The 21,831-nt window shown below is 37.2% G+C and overlaps 1 protein-coding gene across 4 annotated transcripts in view; it reads left to right on the top strand.

The window, feature by feature from the left end:
- The first annotated feature begins 603 nt into the window (after positions 1-603).
- LOC114053704 (sorting nexin-16-like) overlaps positions 604-21,831 on the top strand; it is a 32,187-nt gene continuing 10,959 nt past the window's right edge. Inside the window, exons 1-5 of one of the 4 annotated variants that reach the window (XM_027876826.1) lie at positions 604-692; positions 2,162-2,633; positions 8,656-8,742; positions 11,257-11,405; positions 15,085-15,154. In XM_027876826.1, the coding sequence (XP_027732627.1) occupies positions 2,259-2,633; positions 8,656-8,742; positions 11,257-11,405; positions 15,085-15,154 (681 nt within the window). In that variant the 5' untranslated portion in view covers positions 604-692; positions 2,162-2,258. Of the gene's footprint in view, positions 693-1,004; positions 1,285-1,333; positions 1,355-2,161; positions 2,634-8,655; positions 8,743-11,256; positions 11,406-15,084; positions 15,155-21,831 lie in introns of those variants that run through there. The other 3 variants (XM_027876824.1, XM_027876823.1, XM_027876827.1) reach the window with 3 other exon arrangements.

The raw sequence follows: 21,831 nt of genomic DNA, 5'->3' as shown, positions 1-21,831 counted from the left end.
ACGAAAGCTTATTGATTCTCCCTCCACATTTCTCACGTCCCCCCCGCCCCAAACACACACTGTCTTGATTTCCACCATAAGAGGTTTCCTTGCCTATCACTTAAGCTTAGCATTGCTTCCAAACTAGCAGAATGCCTTCCGCCAGGGTGGACTTGTGAGCGTGAAGGGCAGCTCCTGCTGAGTGCCGCGGTCCAGTCATTTAAGTCACTGTACACCCATCCCCCACATCCCCCTCCCTCCTCAAAAGTCATTAAACCTGCCCAGGTCGGGCACAAATGAGAATCCCGCGATGCCACGGGGCATCTTGGGAACTGTAGTCTTCCAGTCGCCTACAACGGCGTTTTGGGAGTTGCAGTTTTCGCATCCCTGAGGCTCTCGGTCATAAAAACAAACGTTGGGTCGTGAGACGTTAGGCTCCTCCCACGGGAGACAGAGCTCCAGCGGTTTCTCTCTCAGGCCACGACCCGCCCCTCGAACGTAGCGTCACCGCGGCGAATGACGGCCGGAGCTCCAAGGGCTCTCCCTCCGGCGTCTTAGCGCAGCCGGCCGGGGGCTGCTGCGGCCCGAGAGAGCGGGAGCCCGCGAGCCCGCGAGCGGCGCGGGGGCCGGGCTGGGGGTCACGTGAGGCCGGAGCTCTGGCGCCGCCGCTGCTGCCGCCCGGGAGGCCGTTTAACGGTCGTGGCCCCTTTGAGGTACGGAGCGGGGAAGGAGGGGGGGGCTGGGGAGCGCGGCACCTGTTCCCCCGCCCCGCCGCCGCCGCCGGCCGCGGCTTAGGCCGTTGCCGCGCGAGCCCCCCGTCCCCGCCGCGCTCGGCACCACGTGGGGGAGCCGGGGCGCCGAGCGTGGGGCCGGGGCGGTCTGGGCTCGCGCCGTCGCCCGGAAGCCTGCTCTGGCCTCGGTGGGCTCGCGTCGTCGTGCCTGCTCGGAGCTCCGTCGCCCCCCGTCTCCAGCCCCGTTCCCCCCGCCTGCCTGCGGCCGGCCGAGCGCCCAGCCCGGGTTCACCTGCCCCGAGGTGCGGCCGGGGCAGCCCGGGCTTTGCTGTGTTGGCTTCGGCGTTTGGTGGCCTGGCGTTTGTCCGACCCCACCTCCCCTCATACGGCACCCCGAGCCGTGGCCACTCCCGGACCCCGCCTGCCTCAGTTTCCTGAGCTGGAGAAGTAATGGCTCGGCCTCCGAACACGGTTTGTTTGAGGGTTGAGTTTTGTGTTTGCCTTTGGCGTGTGGGACCTCGGCTGCTTAGGGTGATTCAGCAGCTCCGTGGGCGGATCTTGGAAGATGGAGAAGGTAGCGTTGGACGTGTGCGTGTTTGATGCGGGTCTGGATTGAGGAGGAGTTGAGGATAAAATGAATTAACGTGTGTAAAGTGTTTTGCAAACTTTTTAAAGCTCTGTAAATGCCACCTATTGTTAGACCTCCACCACCCCCTTAGGCTGAAAGTTGCTGGGGAGCAGGAACTGTATTTTGCCTTTATTTCCGGAGCTGGGTGAACGACCCGCACCCCGTAGGCGCTTAATAAATGCTGGTTGAATTGACCTGCTTAGTTTGAGGCCGCTAGTTTGCCTCAGCGTAGTTTAATGTGTGTTATCTATCCCTTGGTATATAATCACATGATTACTTAATTACTTTATTATTCCATAGATTGAAAGATAAACTTTTGGGTTTAACTTTTTCCCTGTTAGAGAGTCTGCTGATACCTGTAAAAACTGCACTAAAGAGAGGAAAAATTAATGGTGATAGTATAATTAATGACCATGTATTGAGTCCCAGCAGTTTGGTACAAAGCAGTCAGTGGGGGGGGGGGGAACCTCAATGAAAAGAGTTTATCATATTTAGGAATGTATATATTGCTTTATTTCTGTGTTTTTTTATGTAAATAAGGGAAAAAGTATCAAGGACAACATGCACCCACGGGGAGTGGAAGAAGGGAAAGTTATTTGTACTTACTTTGATTTATGAAATAATTGTGCTTTTGCATGTATGAGTACGATCTTAAGTTTATATAGCACTATGAACCTCAGGTCTTTGGGAGAAGCAGGGAGGAGTTTTACAAGGTATACCTAATCAAACAATTGGCTATAATAATCAATGTGTGTTATTTTTCTGAAAATACAGGCTTTTCCGAATTAGTGTTCACCCATTATGTATTTTGTTTCATTTCTAGACATTGAATTCTTTAGAAGAAAGCAATGGCATCTATATTACTTTCTCTTTAACTGGATGCAAAAGTTGATAGATTTGCTGCAGTATTGCTGAAGAGAATGGCAACTCCTTATGTCCCTGTGCCTATTCCTGTAGGAAATTCTTCTTCAAATTTTACCACAAACAGAAGCCAAAGAAGTTCTTCTTTTGGGAGTATTTCAACAAGTTCAAATTCTTCCAAAGGCCAATCAGAAGATTCTAATGTGGATGGTTACAAAAAGACAGCAGTGCCAGATCAAATGGACAGCAATTCATCTATCTGTAGCAGCCCCCTTATTAGGACTAAATTTACAGGTATAGAATCTTCCATTGAATATTCTGCTAGGCCAGTAGAAAATGAAGAACAAAGTACAGAATCTATGAATTGGGAAGAAAGACCCTCTACACCTACTATATTGGGTTATGAGGTGATGGAAGAAAGGGCTAAATTTACTGTAAGTATTAAGAATACTTGAGAGAAAAAAAGGAAAAAAATATATTGAGATCCCAAAATCATAAAAATATTTTCATTTGACTACCCATTTCATTTCTAGTATTATAAAGTTATTTACAGGTGTGGATTCAAGATAATAATTGTCCCAGTGCTTTAAATGAGTTATGAAATGGTGCTGTAATCAGCTGTATGTGCTTTTGGAAATTAAATATTCATTGAATTTTCCATAAGTATAGTGTGTATCCTTCTACAGGGGCATGTGAATTGATATTGTTGATTTTCTTTGTCCTTGGTTTCACTGAATGTATTAAATCCATAATTTTGCTAGTGTGGGTGTTTTGTCCATTTGGTACAGATCACAACCTCTCCTTGCTTTCTAATAACTTACCTTTTCATAAATCCTTTGCAAAGTATTCACTCAGCATACGAGAAGCTTTCTTCTGGTTTTTGTAATATTTCATGATTACAGTATTCATCTGTTGTGCCTCACTTTTGCTACATAGTCAGCCCACTTCTTTCTGGTCATATGTGTGAGAATAATTTTGATATCTCTACTCAATTTGATAAATATCTACTCAGGTCATTGTCCTTTAATGGGTATCAGTGATTGTGTTAGTGAATGAAATAGAATAGGATTAAGTTTGAGTAAGTTCTAATAGTAGTGCTATTAGGATAAGAGTTGTGATTAATCCACTATATGTTGATAATAATATATATATATTATAAATGATAGATTTATACTATATAGATTTACAGTTTGTTATGTAGGCCTGTATTAACCTGTATTAGGTTTGCTACATGCATGTCAAAAATGACATTGCTGCAAGGTCTAGTTGCCATTCATGAAATCTTCCTCTCTGTTGATCTTAATCCTGTTTTGCTATGAAAAAGACTTTTTTTTTCCAAGTCATGGACCCCTTTGGCAGTCTGATGAAGCCTGTTGACCCCTTCTCAGAGTAGTGTCTGTTGCCTACATTAATTCATAATTGAAGGAGGTGTTAAATTTCAATTAGAGGTTAGTGAAAATAGAGTTGATATTTTTTTTCCTCCAACCAAGATCATGGACTCCATGAGCCTAACCCAAGGTTAAGAATTCTGGTCTAGAGGAAAGCAAAAGTCTTTTAATTCTCAAATATAATCATAAGCTAATTCAGAAACATTAGTGTTAATAGTCTAAAAAAGTTATTTTTACCACCTCTAATACTTCTCAGCTGCTATCACTAAAGGAGCTAAAGAGAACTTAGAACCTAGGGTCCTTTATATACCATTGGGTGGTTTCTGATTAGAACTTTTATTAGATTTAGATTTATATAAAAATGAAATCATACTGTAAACTGTAGGTAAAAGTGAAACGAAAGGATAAGAAAAGGAAATAGAAATGACTAATGGCAGCTAGGTGGCACAGTAAATAGAGTGCTGGCCCTAAAGTCTGGAGAACATGAGTTCAAAACAGGACTTAGACACTTATTAGCTGAGTGACCCTGAGAAAGTCATTTGACTCAGTTTGCCTCAGTTTCTCATCTGTAAAATGAGCAGGAGAAGAAAATGTCAAACCACTCCAGTAGCTTTGCCAAGAAAACCTCAAATGGGGTCATAAAGAGTTAGACACAATTGAAAATGATTGAAAACACACACACACACACGCTTCAGAAAACTCTGAACTTACTGTCTAAATACATTCTAGTTCCATCTCTTTAACTGTAATTGATGTGGCCAAATAGTTTAGCTATTTTCCATTTATATAATGAAATCTTGCCCTGCCTTTCTAAGATGTTGTGAAATCAAGTGGGAACAAGGTTGAAAGGGAGGAGGGGAAGGAAAAAGGCTACAAAAGTACCTCAGGCATAACAGAAGAAACTTTCACCTTTTGTGTTCTAGAGTTGTTCCACCAAAAAGTTAATTTAGACCAATACAGCAGGGTATCTGACTGAGGAACTTTCTGTTTGGGGAGGCAGAAATGCAGTGTTATCAGACTACCCTACCTATTCCATATGATTGTTGTGAGGACCAAATGAAATAATAAAGATGAGAACATTTTGAGAAATTAAGTGTAATTTAAATTTAAAATATTTTATACTTTACTGACTGATCAGATCCATTTATGTACTTCCTCTGATGAAAATCACAACCCATCTGTCTGCTACTCATCCTATGTGACTTTTATCTCTGCCTTTCCACAAATCTTCCACCCAGTATGCTGGAGACTTTCCTCTAGGTGAATGATTTAATTTTCTCAGTAGTACATCAACTGGTTGATCATTTGGAAAAAGATCTCATATTTTGATTAACAACATTAATGTTCATAGTCTAACGAAGTCTTATTTTTACCATCCCTACTACCACTTAGCTGCCATCACTCTAGGCTAAAGAGGGTTACTTAGAAAGAACCTAGAGCAGGAGTTGGGAATCTGCAGTCTCAAGGCTGCAAAGAAGTCAAGGAGAATGAGGATAGGAAAAAGGTCACTAAAAGATCATTGGTAACTTTGAAGAGAGCAGTTTGAGTGGAATGATAAGATCAGAAGTCGGATTTTAAACAGTTAAGAAAAGAGTAAGAGGAAAGAAAGGGAAGGCACCTATGATAAATGCTCTTTCTGAGGAGTTAAACTACAAAGAGCAGAAGAAATGGAACAGGGGTGGGGAACCTGCAGTCTCAAGGCCACACGTGACCCCCTAGGTCCTCAAGTGCAGCCCTTTTACTGAATCAAAACTTAACAGAACAAATCCCCTTGATAAAAGGATTGGTTCTGTAAACCTTGGAATCAGTCAAAAGGCAACACCCAAGGACCTGGAAGGCCACATGTGGCCTTGAGTCTGCAGGTTCCCCTCCCCTGACCTAGGGTCCTCTCTACACTCTTAGGTGATTTTTGCTTAGGACTTCTGTTAGATTTATATTTATGTTAAAATGAAATCATTCCAAAAGCTACAGGTAAAAGTGAAATGAAAGGTGAAAGGATGAGATGAGGAAGTAGAAATAGTTAGTAAAATAATATCCCAATATTTTTACTCATGAAGATTGTTATTAGGAAAATATGATGCTCATGGCTTCATTGTTTAACCTCATTTCCCCTTGCCTCCAGAATGAGGTTCTGTCCCGTACTTCAGTTTCTGATTTTGACTCTCCCTTGTAACCAATAGACATTGGGTATCTGTCATAGATCTCACCTTACTGGTGGCATCATCTAACTTAGTATTTTAACCTGAAGTCTGTGAACTTAGTTTTTTAATATTTTGCCAACTGCATTTCAAAATAATTGATTTCCTTTGTAATTGTGTATATTTTATTGTATGCACTTGAAATTATTCTGGAAGGGGTTCGCAGGCTTTACCACACTGCTAAAGGTGTCCACAACACTATAAAAGGTTAAAAACTCTTGATCTAACTCATTGTGTTAAGCATGCTACATGTAGCTCTTGTAGCCTTTTCCCTCAAGCCTACTTGAAGTACTTGACAAAAATTCAGGCTTTTCATGCAAAACATTTTAAAGAGATAATACAAATCAACAGAACATTTCCCACCACTCATTCATAACGGTAGAGTAGAGTATGATACTACAGTAAAGCCTTGGGGTTAGATATGAAAATAAATAATTGAAAAAGGACATTGTCAAGGAAGAGAAAAAAAACTAGGAAAAACTGAAAAGTAAAAATTTTTGACACTACTGCAAAGAACTAATATTGAACTGTGGGAACTGATTTAAAAGCCTGAAATAGCTCTGAGAAACATAAATAATATTTACTTGAAAAGGAATAAAAGTTCAACTCTTGGCTCTTTTGCTGCTCAAACATTTGAGTGCTCAAAATCTGAAGATCCCATTATAATAGTGCTACACTTGAAGATGCAAAAGAAATGAAAAGACATAAATCACTACAGGCAAACTCTTGCCTTCTGTTTAAGAAATGCTTTCAATTAGGATTTTCTTTAGTGAATATATTTTGAACATTCATAGTACATAGCATTGCTCCACTGTTGTAGCAGCTGTACGGGTTGAAAAGTTTTAATACTTGATTCCTGTCCCCAAGGAGCTCATAGTTTAATTGATAGGACAGTCACAGATTTAGAGGCAGTGTGGGATGGTAGAAAGAGTCATAGACTTATAGTCTGAAGACACCTGGATTCCAGTCCCACCTCTGACTATATGACCATCTGCGAGTCACCTAGACTCTATTAAGAACCTCATCTATTTCATGTGTTTTTTGGTGGTTTTTAATATTTAATTATTTAAATATTTAATATTAATATAAAGGAAATCTGTAACTAGAACCCTCATTGCCTGGCTCCTATTTTAACTACAGTTCAGAGTTGTTAGAGATCCAGAGGGTGTCCAAATAATTTGGTCTGTGTTGCTTAAGTAGATGAACTGACTTGGTATTTTCACTTTTCTTCCTCAGTCTGCCTTTTGGTAGAGAAGTTGAGTGGCCCAGGAAAAAGGCTTCCATGACAAAATATGGGGAATAGCCAGTGTTGGAAGGATTGTGGTAAGACAGGCATAATGATGCATTGGTAGTGGAGCTATGATTTACCACAGCCATTCTGAAAAGCAGTTTGGAATTAAACAGAGTGACAAAACTGTCTATACCAGTGGTGTCAAAAAATAGAAATGGAAGCCACTAATCTGTAAGTAAGGATTCCTACAGGCCACATATTGACTTAGTTTTAGAATGTCAGATTACCTATGTTTTATTGTATTTTTATTTATTTTGTTAATTATTTCTTAATTACATTTTCAGAGCCAAGAAAATAATATATACAAAACAATATACTTTCTATTTATGTTAATGAAAATATTGTAAACAGACAATCACAGTAATCAAAATTAATGTGGCAAAATTATAAGCAACAGGTTATGACTCCAAAAAAAAGATGTAAAAAGACACCTCCCTCCATTCCGTTGCAGAGGTAGAAGGTCCGTGGGTGTTGAACATTGCTTATGTCAGTATTTTTCTTTAATGTATTGATTAGTTTTGCTCATTTTTTTCTCTAATTTCTCTTTTCCTTTAAAAAATATCAGCGAGGGGAGAAGATACAAGGTATAACTTACGGAAAAAGGATACAGGGGAAAATCTAGATGATGTAAAAACTAAAAGTAGCAATAAAAATTTATGTTTTAAAAGAAAAAAAAGGGGCTCCATGATGGAAGGGAAGAGACAAAGGGCTAACCTCTTGGGTCATTCTAAGATGACTCTAGATTATTAGCTAGAAATAAAAGATTCTGTGTTTGACAGCAGGTTTAGAGGACAGAATTTTCAGAAATACTGTACTTATTTTTTAAAAATCAGCTTTTTTTTGTTTAAAAAAGTTTTATTATAAATAGGAATAGTTTCTGAAATTGTGTTTGTAAATTTTATTTCTATTTTGTATATTTGGTGAAATATGTTGCCTTGCATTAGTCATTTTATTACTGAGTAGCATAGATTGCTGCTTTGTAGATTCAAAAACATTAATCTAGTAAGTATACCTTTTTGTTTCCCAGGCCCCAGGTTTATTTTAAATATTGAAAAAATTTTTGAATTTTAGTGTTTGCAAAGTTTTGAAATCATATTGTTTCTTTCACAGCTGCTCCAAGCAATCCTAGGTTTGGTTTTTGTTTTTGTTTTTTTTTTTTACCATTAATTATAAATGTTGTTGACTTAGAATAATATTCACATAGCCAAAGAGTTCATTATTATTAGCAATTTTGGGCTAAATTGATCTTAGATTTTCCTTATTAGCTTATAGGCAACATTGAAGCAGTTAAATAATGGCTGACATATAAATAATGCATTCATAGTGTCAAACAACTTTAGAAGTAGTAGACTATTTCCTCCAGTACTTTATATGGAAACTAGTGATTTTTCTTGAAGCTACATAGTTAGTTTCAGATCTGGGACCAGTATTCACATTTCCTCCTCAGTGTTGTGTACCAAAATTTTCTATTAATTTTGACAACTAAACCTTAGCTTTGACATTTTATGCTTTTAAAATATATCCTTTCACTAAATTTGTACTTGGAAATTTCATACTTTTCATGCTATTTTATGTACAGGTATATAAAGTGCTAATAAGAAAAAGCCCAGAAGAAAGCTGGGTAGTTTTCAGAAGATACACGGATTTCTCTAGGCTGAATGACAAAGTAAGTAATTTGATCTGCTGTGTCTCCTGAAACTAGCTTTTAACTTTTCATGTGAATTGTCTTGCAGTCGATTCTTTAGTTTACTTTTACATTTCTTTTTAATAAATCCAAGTGAGCCCTTTGCTGTGGAAAACAAATGTTGTCTGCAGTCAAATTATGCAGAAGCACCTTTTTGTCTTTATAATAAAATATTTAGTATTTTTGCTTCTCTTTATGGTCCCACTGGTTGTTAGTTTAGCGCCACTTCATTTTCACTAAAATTTTAAGACACTAGAGGCATCCTAGAATTGTCCAAAATAACACTAATGTAAGTCCAATTTGAATAGCAACTGGCTTTTTTCTCTGTTATGTTCAGTGTGCAATTCAGTATTGAGCACTAATGGAGACTGTAATCCTGAAAAATTTTCCCACCAATTGGAATCTTGTAGGTAACCTTAGCAGCTGAAAGCAGCCCTTAATGCCTTAGTTCATATACACGAATCTGTATTTGGTCAAAAATATTTTTATTTCCCAATCCAATTCTCTTCACTCACTCCCTGATACACTTAAAATTACTTGGAAGTTGTTTTTTAAGGTATGAGAAAAATACTTATCAACCAAACTTCTGGGTCACTTAAAACAACCTGCAGTTATGTTTTAGTTACCAGGAAAATCTTTATCATTGACTATTTCTTATTTCAGACGAATACTTCTATCTCCTTCAAAATCTAAGAGAAGAGATATAGTTTTGAATACCAGATTATGTTAGAACACCTGAAGCACTCTGACTTAGATGCAATGTCTTTTCTTACCATTCCTTTCTGGATGTATTTTAACATTGGTATTAAACTAAATAAGGTGTGTCCTCAAGGAAATGTTCAGTGTTTCTGGAACAACATCTGTTCTATATGAAATTTCATTACATTTCTGAGTTTCAGTAGCATTTAAAAGACGGTTAAGTTATGGAGCTAGAATTTTGTCCTGTTGGAGGTTTTTTATTGACGAGGAACAAAGTAATTTGTTTCATTATTAGAAATCTGATATAGAATTGAAGTTTTAATCCTGAGCTTTCTTATGTAGTTAACAGTAATTTTATTGAGTCATAACATGATAAAACAGGCTCAGTTGAAAGCTCTTTAATCTTTTCATGTTTATTGTCCATTTCCTTTTTATGGCTTACACAGTATTAAATGTTTAGCCCTTTATCTCTATCCAACTAAGTTCATCTTCACTGTCAGTGTACCTTTAATCCTAAGCAAATTCAGGTTTCAAAAGAATTTTGAAGCTATTTGAAAAAAGATATTAGTATGACTTAAAACAGTAAAAACTACTTGCTTCCCTACCATAGACATACAATATTCATATTACCATCTAGATAAATAATAAGAAATTTTTCAACTATATATTATTATATTATAGCATATTTTAGCTGCTAGGGACTTTAAAGAGCCCCATATAACTTATAAAGAGGGGAATTCTGTCTTGGTTCTGCTGGCCATGGGTTAAAACCTTTTTTTGTTCTTCTGTTTAAAAAATTAAGTTTTTCTTAGTTCACGTGCTCAAATACTCTGCTAGCCCCTTTAAAAGATAAAGAACATATGTAAGACATGGTTCTTACCTCCTGTAAACTTACTTTATGTTGCAGAAATAGCTCATTAACATAATAAGAGATAACAAATGAAGTGGAAAAAAACAAAACAGGATAGGGTGGAGTGACAGACTTTAGAGGAGCAGGAGGTCAGCATAGAGAAGTTTAGAGGAAAGGAAGTTATAAATTCTATACTTAATCTAAAATATCAGCATATTTAAATTTTTTAGCACTGAAGTAAATAAAACTAATCCTTATTTCCTTCCATTATTTTGTGACTATAGTTTATAATTTATTATGGGAGCTTATATAAATGTGTGCTTTCCTCACACATTTGTTCAACATGTGTGATCAAAATAGAAGTCCATTTAGAAAGAAAATTTGGGAATATGATGAGTATCGGAGTATTGACAGAAAATGACACAATAAGTCACATATATCTAATACACAAAATTTAGCCTTTTTCAAGAGTTCATAGCTTTAAAATTGGAAGCGACCATAGAGACCACCTACTTCATCCTCTCAATTTACAGATATGGAAATCAAGGCCTGGGAAGCTTAAGTGATTTTTCCCATTTTATACATCATCAGTGGTGAGATTTGAATTCCCATGTTCTCTCACTCCAGAACTAGTACTCTTTTCACTGTATCTTGCTGCTTAATGAAACTTTCTTACATTATATATTGACATCTTTATGTCCTGTCACTTTTTTTATTTTACTTTCAAGAATTTTTCACTATGAAGTTTTTACTAGCTTAAACCATTAATTACATTGTGACTATTTTATTATCTAGGAATAACAAAGGACTTTGTAATCTTTAATTCTGTAATTGAGCATATTTCGCAATATGTCATGGATTAGTCCACATTTGTTGCTCACTTTTTAAAGTTATATTCAATATTTTCTTAACTCCTTTTTTGCTGGATTATAATCTTTTTTTTCCAGTTAAAAGAAATGTTTCCAGGCTTTCGACTGGCTCTTCCACCAAAACGCTGGTTCAAGGATAATTACAATGCCGATTTCTTAGAAGATAGACAGTTGGGACTTCAGGCATTCCTACAGAATTTAGTAGCTCACAAAGATATTGCTAACTGGTATGTAACTTCTTAAAGAAATAAAATTTATTAGAAATATTCTAATATCCCAAAATAATTAAAAATCTAAATCAAGGAATTTTCAAAGATTAAGAAAAATAGTATAGAATTCCAGTAGCCAAGTGTAATCACTGTTTATGTCAGTGATAAGGAATTGCCTTCCTTCTTTCAAGGAATGAATTTATTTAGTGTTTTCCTTATGAATACTAGAAAATCGGAAAGCAAAAATACAGTTCTAGATAGTTGATAGTTTACTATGTAATGTATTTTTGACATGTAAATTCTAAATAGAAACTTGGACTACTGTTGTCCGTAGAGACTTTGCTTCAGTATTTTAATAAAAATCCTAAACGAAAGGAACTTAGTTGTAAGTACAATAGATAATACAAACTGCAAAAGTAAGGCACATGCCTATCTGAGAGCACATCATTAGGTTTTTTTGTTTTCTCTGGGAGTTTCAGTGAAGTTAATCATACTTAATGTTGCTGTAAGCCGAACACTATAGGTAAAATCTTGAGGTAGAGTTAATAAGTATAAAAATGGAAAATAGCAATGCAGTAGTGAGGATTTAGAAATGAAGAGAATTATATATGGTTTCTTAGCTTCTGATCCCTAATTTAAAATGTATTAAAGTATTTACAATGTACCAGGCACTATGATAACTTCTGAAGATACAAAAAAATTGAGAAAGTAGTCCTGGTCCTCAAAGAGTTTACAGTCTAACATGGAAGACAGCATGTTTATGTATAAGTATGGACAAAGTACATACAAAAGAAACTCAAGGTGGCCTTGGAGAAGAAGGTGCTAACATCTGTGGTGACCAAGAACAGCTTCATGCAGGTAGTGCTTGAGCCAAGTCTTTAAGACAGAAGATTCCAAGTGGTGAAAATGAGGAAGATGACCATTTAAGGCATAGAAACAGAAATGGAGTGCTGGCATAGTGTCACAGGAGGCCTTTATCAAGGAATTCCCGACATTAATAAAATCATTGGTCTGAACCCTCCTACCTCTCGAAAGGTGCAGTCATGAGAGTTTGGGCTAGATTGGTGTTAGAATGTCAGGAGAAAGCTTTCAAAGAAAGAAATGGACAGAATTTGGTTATTTGATACAGGAATTAAAGGAAGATGGGTATTAGGCCTGAGTGATCAGAATAGCGGTAGTACCCTGAAAGAACTGGGAAAAATATCTACGGTAGACATAAGATGTTACTTCTGACTATAATTGTCACATGAGACTACAAAAGCAGCTATGAACTAAGAACAATATTACACAATAGGATTTTTTTGCTCATTGATTTGGTAACAAACAATAAACCTTATTTGCCCCCATCAGTTAGAGTTCAGGTTACACCAGTTTGGAGTGGATTCCAGTCTTTAAGTGCAGGGAACACTAATAATGTTAGGGACAGGGAAACTTATTTGTTGAGGATCTATGTAAAAACATGGACAAGAGTCACACAGTCATATCAGTAAGCATTTATAAATAGCTACTCTTTGCCAGGCCCTGAGATTACCCAAAAAAAAAAAAAGTGAAACAGTCCTTCAAAGACCATAGGTGTGGTATTATCTTCACTAATACAGAGGAGTACTTACATCAATAAAAGGTGGTAGATCTGTTTAAGTTTTGAAGTAGTGATGTTTGCTGGCATCTATAGCCGACTATCTTGTAGGAAAACATATTACCATTAGAGCCTCAACAACTATGTGAGGTAGCCACTACAAATATTATTTCCATCTTACAGACAAGGAAACTGAAGCAAATGGTAAGTGACTTGCCAGAGGTAGTTCTTACCTATTAATGAAGTATCAGTTGCCGTATTCCTTTTAAAATAACAGTTCTCATGGATTTAAATTTCATTAAAATTGATCATTAACTATTCTTTTTGAGAACAAAAACTTAATGATGAACAGTTAATACCTATTTTCCAATTAGCTACTAATAAAAAATGAAAATGGAAATTCTAAATAATGTAATAAAAGAGAAGATATTATTTGATTTCACATAATTCTTTAGGATCATATTTGAACCTTTTTTAAAACTGGAGCTGCGATTTCATTGGTGCAGGAAACTTGTGCCAATGATGATCAGCAACTTTTTTACAACCTAGGATATTTGATACTCATCTAGGGCAGTGGTCACCAAATATTTTTTATCACAGTCTCAGTGGAAAAAATTTTTAAATTTTAAGCATATTCCCACTAAGTATATATTTATAAATTATATAAATGTACTCTGTGCTGATGATTATAAAACATAAACACAAAAATAAAAATGAAGTAACATTTTAATCCTAGAGTCAGTAAGAACAGCTGGGGTTTATTGAGTAGGTGAATAATACAGTCTCAGATTTATGTGGAGGATGGATTGGAGTGGGGAGATAATTGAGGCATGGAGATCAATTAGAAGGCTATTATAGGTGTACAGACAAGAACTAACTAGGTCCTAAACAAGGTGGCTGTATGAGTAAAGAGAAGTGGACAAAAGTAAGAGATACGTAAAGAATGAAGTACAGTGTTTTGCAGGTACTCTAATTAGATACGTGGAATGAACAAGAGAGAGCTATCAAAGGTCATACCAAGATTAGGAACCTGAATGACTAAAAGCGTTGTGTTTGCCCTCATCAGAAATATAGACATTCAGAGTAGGGGTGGGCTTAGGGAGAAAGATAATGTAGTAAGCCCTGCCAAGCATACTGCAGTCTCTCCATGTTTGTTGTTGTCCCACCTGGAGTGTCCTCACTCTGTCCTACCCTAAATGAAAAGAGGGGAGCTTCCCAGGAGCCATAGCCCACCTTCTAAAAGAAACCTACCATAGGCAGAGGTATTCTGAGAGAGGAGGGTGAGAAATTTGCGAATGGCACTTACATGGGTGCCACTGTGGGGGCCTCAGTAACATTTAAGTTATAACTGAGCGGTGATTGGTACAAAAGTGGAGAGATCAGGAAGTTGGAAAATGAAAGTATGGGGCACATGGAGGACTGTTGAGGTAGAAGTGCATCATGGCCTAGTGGATAGAGTCAACCTCAGAATCAGTATAACTGGGTTCAAATCTAGCTTCTAATTGTTTCCCTGGGCAAGTCATTTACCCTCTCCCTGCTTTAGGCCACTTCCTTTTAGACTATAAATTGCAGGACAGTTGCAGACTCATTGAGGGTGTTTCTTTATTAGGAGCTGCCTATTCAGTAAAACCACAGGTCTGGACCAATGTTGTATAGTCCTTAACTCAACAAGCATCTCTGTATAGATTATTGTGCTAGGCACTAGGAAAGATACAGAGTTTAAATGAAGAGGATAATCCCTGCAGATGTGGAGTTTATAGGAGGATAAGATACAAAATGCAGATGACTCTCAAACATACTTAACAGATAATGTGTATTGTGCTCACCAAGAAGTTCTGTGTGTGTGTGGTTGAAGTTGGAAGGTTTTCATATTTTTGCTAGATATGGTTATGTGAAACCATTAAGTTAGACCATATGTAAGGCTGTTTGCTTTTAGGGGTATGTCTTAATGACCTGTAATAAATAAACAAACAAATGGCATTGTGTCGTAATACTTTGAGTGTGTGTGTGTGTGTATACATGCATGTACATATATAAAATGTTTGCTACAAAGTCCATTTTTCTATCTTGTATGAATTTTGGTATACTCAATCTGATAGGTTTTTCTTTTTCTTTGAAAAGCCTTGCAGTGAGAGAATTTCTTTGTCTGGATGATCCACCAGGTCCATTTGATAGCCTAGAAGAAAGCAGGGTAAGTGCTGTATTATTATGTCACATTGGGGAAAAAAAATAACAAATAAGTACAATAGCCATATTGTTCCTAGACTAGCCTGAAAGATTTGTGCACAAAAAAACAGAATATTACGATTTTCCATATTTTATTGTAGTGGTAGTTTTTCACAGAAAATATTTGCTGTTCAGGTCACAGGACTTGTTTCTTTGAAAGAACATTTGTATTAATAATTACAGATACAGGGGCAGCTAGGTGACATAGTGGATAGAGCATCAGCCCTGAAGTCAGGGAGGACCTGAGTTCAAATCTGGCCTCAGACCAAACATTTGACACTTATTAGATGTGTGACCCTGGGCAAGTCACTTAACCCCAATTGCCTAAAAAATAACAATAATAATAATAATAATTACAGATCTGTTCAAGTATGTAAAAGCATTGCACTTAAGTTCAAAAAATTAATTATACAAATAGAAGATGAGGGGAGACATGGCTAAACTGAATTTTATGTGAAAAGAGATGTAGAGGTTTTAATAGCCTACAAGTTTAAGCTGTATAATACAAAGTGTCATTTGTTCTCCAAAGGGCAAACTGGATCATAAGCTATGGTAATAGAAGTTGAGCGTCAGGAGCACAGGAGGGTAGTCCCTATATCCTGATCACATGCTGGTTACTGCATCCAGTTTAGTATGCCCAGTTAATTCCCTATCACTGATGACCGTGTGTTAAGGATATTGTGGACAGAATTCTTATTTGAGTAGGGCGGATAAGATCCCTTACATCTCTTAAAATTACATGATTCTAAGTAGAAAATTAATACTGTTATTGATCAGATTTTTTTAAGCACATACAGTGTGCCAAACACTGTGCTAGGCTTTGGGGATACAAGCCCTAAGAATGAAACAATTCCCTACTCTCAAGGAACTTACATTTTAATGGGAAGGACAAATACAACTATAAATACATACAGCATAAATACAAAATGGATAAATATAAAACGTTAAATACAAGTAATTTGGAATGAGGGCACTAGCAATTGGGGTGAGTGGAAGAATCAGGAAAAGTTTCATACAGAACAGGGTGCTTGATCTACTTAAAGGAAAAAAAGACATTCTTTGAGGTGGAGGTAAGGACAGAGTATGTTTCAAGTATGGGAAGAGATGGCCAGTGCAAAGGTGTGAAGGCTCATACGTGAACAGAAAAGGCCTTTTTATTTGAATCACAGAGTACAGGACTAGGAGCCATATACAGTGAGGCTGGAAGTGTAGGTTAGGTTCAGGTTGCAAAAGGCTTTAAAAGCTAAACAGTTTATATTTTATTCTAGAAGCAGTAGGGTGTCACTACAGTTGATTATGTAGGAGAGTCACATGGTCAGATCTGCACTGAAGAAAAATTACTTTTGCTGCAGTATGTAGGATAGATTGGAATTGTGAGAGACTTAAGGTAGGGAGACCAATTGGGGGCTGTTGAAATAATCTAATGTAGATATGATGAGGACCTAAACCAAGATGGTTTAGTGGAGAGAAGTTGGATATGAGAGATATTGTGGAGATAGACACATTAAGATTTGGCAGCTGATTGAATTTGGATCTATGGGGCAGTGAGGAGTCCAGGAGAGCAAGGTTATAAACCTGGGAGAGTGAAAAGGTGATGATGCCTTTGACGTAAATAGGCTGAGAAGAGGTGAGGATTTAACAAAGGAGGAAGATAATGGGGGTTTTTTTGTATACATTGAGTTTAAGATATCTTCAGGACATTGAAGTTTGAAATGTCCAGTAAACAGTTGGTGACATGAGATCGAAGCTCAGTATACTGTGAGTGTAGGGGAAAGAGTGGAGAGCATAGGAGAATACCTTGGAGAACCATCCACACTTAGTGTGACTTGGATGATGAACCAGCAAAGGCAACTAAAGAGAGGCTAGATAAGTAGTAAGAAAACCAGAAGAGAGTAGTATTTTAAGAACCCAGAAAGGTGAGAGTATCCAGGAGACAGGGTGGTCAAAAGTGTCAGATGCAACAGAGTGGTCAAGGATGAAGATGAAAAAAGTATATCAGATTTGGTAACTTTGGGGAGAGAGCAATTTCAGTAGAATGAGGTCAGAAACTATGGTTGAGAAGTTAATGAAGGAGAAGTGAAAGCAGTGAGCATAGATAGCTTTTTCTAGGATTTTGTTTTAAAAGGGAAAGGGGAATATAGGATGGAGATGGGGCAGTGGGAGAATGAGTCCAGTGAAAGTTTGAGAGAGTTTTTTTGTTTATTTTTAAGGCAAAGGAAGACCTGGACATATTTTAAAGTAGTTGATAGGGAGAAGTTGAAGACTTTGAGCAAGGAGGATGACTATTGAGGATGAAATCTACTGGAGAAAATAAAAAGGGATGGAGTCCAGTTGCACTGTAGAGGGGGTTGGTCTTGCCATGGAGACTGTTAGACTAAGGGGAAAGAAAGGAAGTCAAAGGCTATGGAGATAAAGAGAATGGGAAAAGAGGAGTTCACAGCAAATGGCCTTAGTTTTGTTTTGTTTTTTTTGTTTGTTTGTTTGTTTTTTCCAGTAAGATAGGAGTCAAGGTCCTCACCTGAGGGGAGGGTGGACAGGGAGGTATGGGAGATTTAAGGAGGGAAGAAAAGGTTTGGAGTAGGTTTTGTGGGGAGTGAGATAGGGTATCAATTAGGGATTAGATACCAATGAAAAGACTACCTTGATTCAGTGAGGATAGAGTTGAAGTTAGATTGCTTAATTTTGTAAAGAACCTCATCAGCACAGTTATGAGACTGCCAGTTGTGTTCAGGTTGTGCTTACGAATAGAGGAATCAGGTGATTGGAATAATCAAGGGCTGGAATAATCAAGTTTAGTAAGAGATGAGCAGTGATAGGACATGGGGCTAGGATTAAGAGGTAAGAGGGTGGGGTAGCATTAAATTGGGTTGAGGTTGGAGAGGTAAAAAAAATGAATTCAGAATGAGGGTAACAGACTGAGAACGTACTGGGGAGAAGGGAGAGGGATTTGATTTTTCAGTGAGAGCAAAGAATAGGTTTAGAAGAAGTGAGACACAGGGAGAGGTGGAATGATATGAAATTGTGTTGAGATAAAGCAGTGTAAATTTCTAATTAGGGAAGTGGAACGCTTCTCAGTAATGGTGGAATCAAGTGTTTGACCATATTTGTGTGACTGAAATAGAATGGTGTATAGGTAATTGGATTTAAGGAGGCTGAGGAATTGGGAGTTTGAAGAACTGTCTGTGAACATTAGTCTCCTAGTGGAAGGTGAGAAGTTTGGAGAAGAGGAAGATATAGTAAGCCAAAAAAGAAGGGAGATTGCCCTGGGAGTTAATACACTCTAGGCACCATAATTCGGATTGGGTCTTACAAAAGATGAAAATTGATACTGCATAAAAAATATCAGAATTGTACTTAAAATCCTCTTTTATATGCTGAGTTTTCCTTCACCTGTATAGCCAAAATAATGGAACATTTATTATAGCAATAAACCCTAATTTTAGGAAAGTTGATGGTGGTATATCTCATAATTCAACTTGTCTCTAGTCTGACTCAAGTTACTTTAATTGACGTCTGTCTCAGTGACACATATCTTTAAACAATAGCTAGATTCTCAGAGCAGATTTAGTAATAATAGAGTATCTGTATAAGTGGCATATCTAAATGGTCACTCACCTAATTATAAATGCAACTCTTTTCTCAATGTTTTACATGTTTGAAATGGACTATGCTTAATTGGTGGAAGTCCCAGGGTGCTATTCCAAATCAGGTCCAGTGGGTCACTTGGGGCTTCAGAGTCCAACAAACAGCCCTTTTACAAAAACCTGTTCCAGTGCCCACAGGTAGAGGCAGCTGTCCAGGTAGCTACAAAAAAGCTGAGGTGGATAAAAACAAATAAAAGATGGTGGCAAAGAGGTTCCCTGAGCCTCTGACTCCCTGCTAAGTGTCAAGAACTAACTGCCGGAGGTGGGGAGGGGGGTCCCATTAAATTACAAGTTTTCTTATATTACAGTAAAACTATTACTTAAGTTTGTGAATCTAGGCACATCCTTAATGAGTAACAACTATAAGAGTTTGAACCAATATTGTAAATTATGTTCGTGATATATTTTGTATAATTATAAGTTATCAAATTCTATAAAGAAAAAGTCAGGAAGGGTCCTGTAGCCAGGATTCTTAACATTGAGTCCATGAACTTTTAAAAAAAAAATTTTTGTGACTGCATTTCAGTATAATTGGTTTTTTTAAATCCCGTGTATTTTATTTTACGTATTTAAAAACATTCTGAGAAAGGGTCCGTAGGCTTCACCAGTCTGCCAAATGAGTCCATGAGGTCCATGATACAAAAGTTAAGAACTATTTTAGAGGGCTAGTTCATGTTCTTACTCTCATATATGAACTTTAAGAAGGGGGAGGAGGGGTGTGTACACAGAGAAACTGGTAATTAAGCATTGGAGGGAGAATCATACTATTTTTAAAAATCAATTTACCATTCTAAAGGATTTGAGTGACCATTATGTGTTCTCGTCATTGTGTTAGAATGTATTTATACCAGCATATATTATATTTTCCAAATCCTAAAGTACATCCTAGGATTTAAAATTTTCTGTTTTAAATTTTTAGAGATGTTTCTTGTAGTCTATGTTGTACTAGATTTCAGAATCCTCCTCTCATTCTTTTATCATCTGTTAGCTAAAAGGGAAAACTAAAGCTGGAGACATAGAGGTGGGAATTGTCATTCAGACCATCAACATAAGTATTGATGAATTGATTCTCTAGTGCACTCCCCATAATGTCTGCTCAAAATTTCTCTCCAAGGTTCCCACACCACTGCCTTACCCTATTCTCTCAGCTGAGGATCTTGTCTCATACTTAAAAAATTGAGATCATTGGCCAATACCCTCTTTTCCCCTTCTCTACATTTCAAAACTCCTTGACGTACTCTGTTTTCTCTCTCCTCTTTTACTCCAGTGTCTCTGAAAAAGAGGCAATCTTCTCTGGCCAATACCAACACCATTTACTGAGACTACCTTCTTCCCTTTTATCATCTCACATCATTCAGATGTGTGCCCCCAATATCTCCTTTTTTACCCGTCTCACACACAGTGGTGGCCATTCTCTTTCCAAGGCAAACTCCTCAGCATGCTCTTTGACCCATTCTTTCCCATCTTCTCCAGCAAATTGCTGTCATAATCATCCCTCCCTCCCCAGTCTTCAATGTCTCCTTTGTCTACTGGCAACTTCCCCGCTATACAAATATATCCATCTTTCTGCCATCCTTTAAAAACCTTCACTTGATCTAGCCGTGCTGTGGTCCTATATTTCTGCAATCAAGTTATCAAGATATTTGTTAAAAAGCATTAAGCTGCTTAGATGTCATCTCCCATTAAGAAACACATCCCAAATATCATTTCTGTATGTCAATCATGTAACTTTTTTTAAAAATCACAAAATTGAGTTAAACTTAACTATAGGATAATTGAAACAAACTTTTGATAAACTCCAAGTAGCTTTCTTTGTGTACATGAATAAAATTAGTCTTATAATGAAGAATATATAGCAATATGTTAAAGGCTTCTGTTTCTTTTGAAGTTGTTTAGGTAGCTTGTTCTTTATAATAGCTAGTAGTAGCCTTTATAGAAAATACAAAGACTGGGGCAGCTAGGTGGCGCAGTGGATAGAGCACGGGCCCTGAAGTCAGGAGGACCTGAGTTCAAATCCGGCCTCAGACCAAACGCTTGACACTAGCTGTGTGACCCTGGGCAAGTCACTTAACCCCAATTGCCTTAAAGAAAAAGAAAGAAAAAAAAGAAAAAATACAAAGACTTAACTTCAGCCCAGAACAAATCAAATTTATCTCAAATTTCAAATTAACAGAATACAAATTAATGAGATTTTATTGTGCCAGTGTATTTAATTTTGTGGAAAGACATTAAATTTAAGAAGCTGGGTTTTGCAAGTTTTTGTAACTCAAGTTGTATTAAAAAGTGATTGGTCTTGGCTACATAAGCAATTTTCTATCTGTTTTCATGAGAGTATTATAGGTATTAGTTTAGCTAAAAGATGCTTCCTAAGTTCACAGATTTTGATTATATTAAATATGGCCTTGGGGGGTTGGGAATAATAAATAGAATAGTATCCCTCTATTAGGTAACTTTCTCTACAATTGATTTTGTTCTGCTAATTCCCATTGAAATTAATAAAAATCTTTGGTACCAAAAAATAGGTCATGCCTAACTAACATTAGGTTTAAGACATCCTTCAACATTCAGAGAGGTCAGTAAATATGGTATATGTAGCATTATAATCATTTTCTCTGGAAATATGTAAATAACAACTAATTTTTACAGCATTTAAAGTTTGAGACAAAGTAAAAAAAAATTATGTTTTTATGTGGTACTCTCCAAAACACTTTTTAAAAATACCATCATAAGATATGTGTGTATAATAGCTAGCATTTACATAGTGTACATTTGATCTCATTTGAGCTCTCTGAGGTAAATGCTATTATCCCTATTTTACATATGAAGAGATTGAGGCACAGAGAGATTAAGTGACTTAAGTATCTAAGATAGGATTTGAACTCATGTCTTTCTAAAACTGTTAAGTCTGTGCTTTATCCACTGTGCCACCTAGCTGCTGCTCGCAGGGTGGGGTGTGTGTGTGTGTGTGTGTGTGTGTGTGTGTGTGTGTGTGTGTGTG

This window comes from Vombatus ursinus, unplaced genomic scaffold (genome assembly GCF_900497805.2).
Source record: "Vombatus ursinus unplaced genomic scaffold, bare-nosed wombat genome assembly UNPS02014812.1, whole genome shotgun sequence".
NCBI lineage: Eukaryota > Metazoa > Chordata > Mammalia > Diprotodontia > Vombatidae > Vombatus > Vombatus ursinus.
This window is presented reverse-complemented; position numbering and strand designations above follow the sequence as displayed.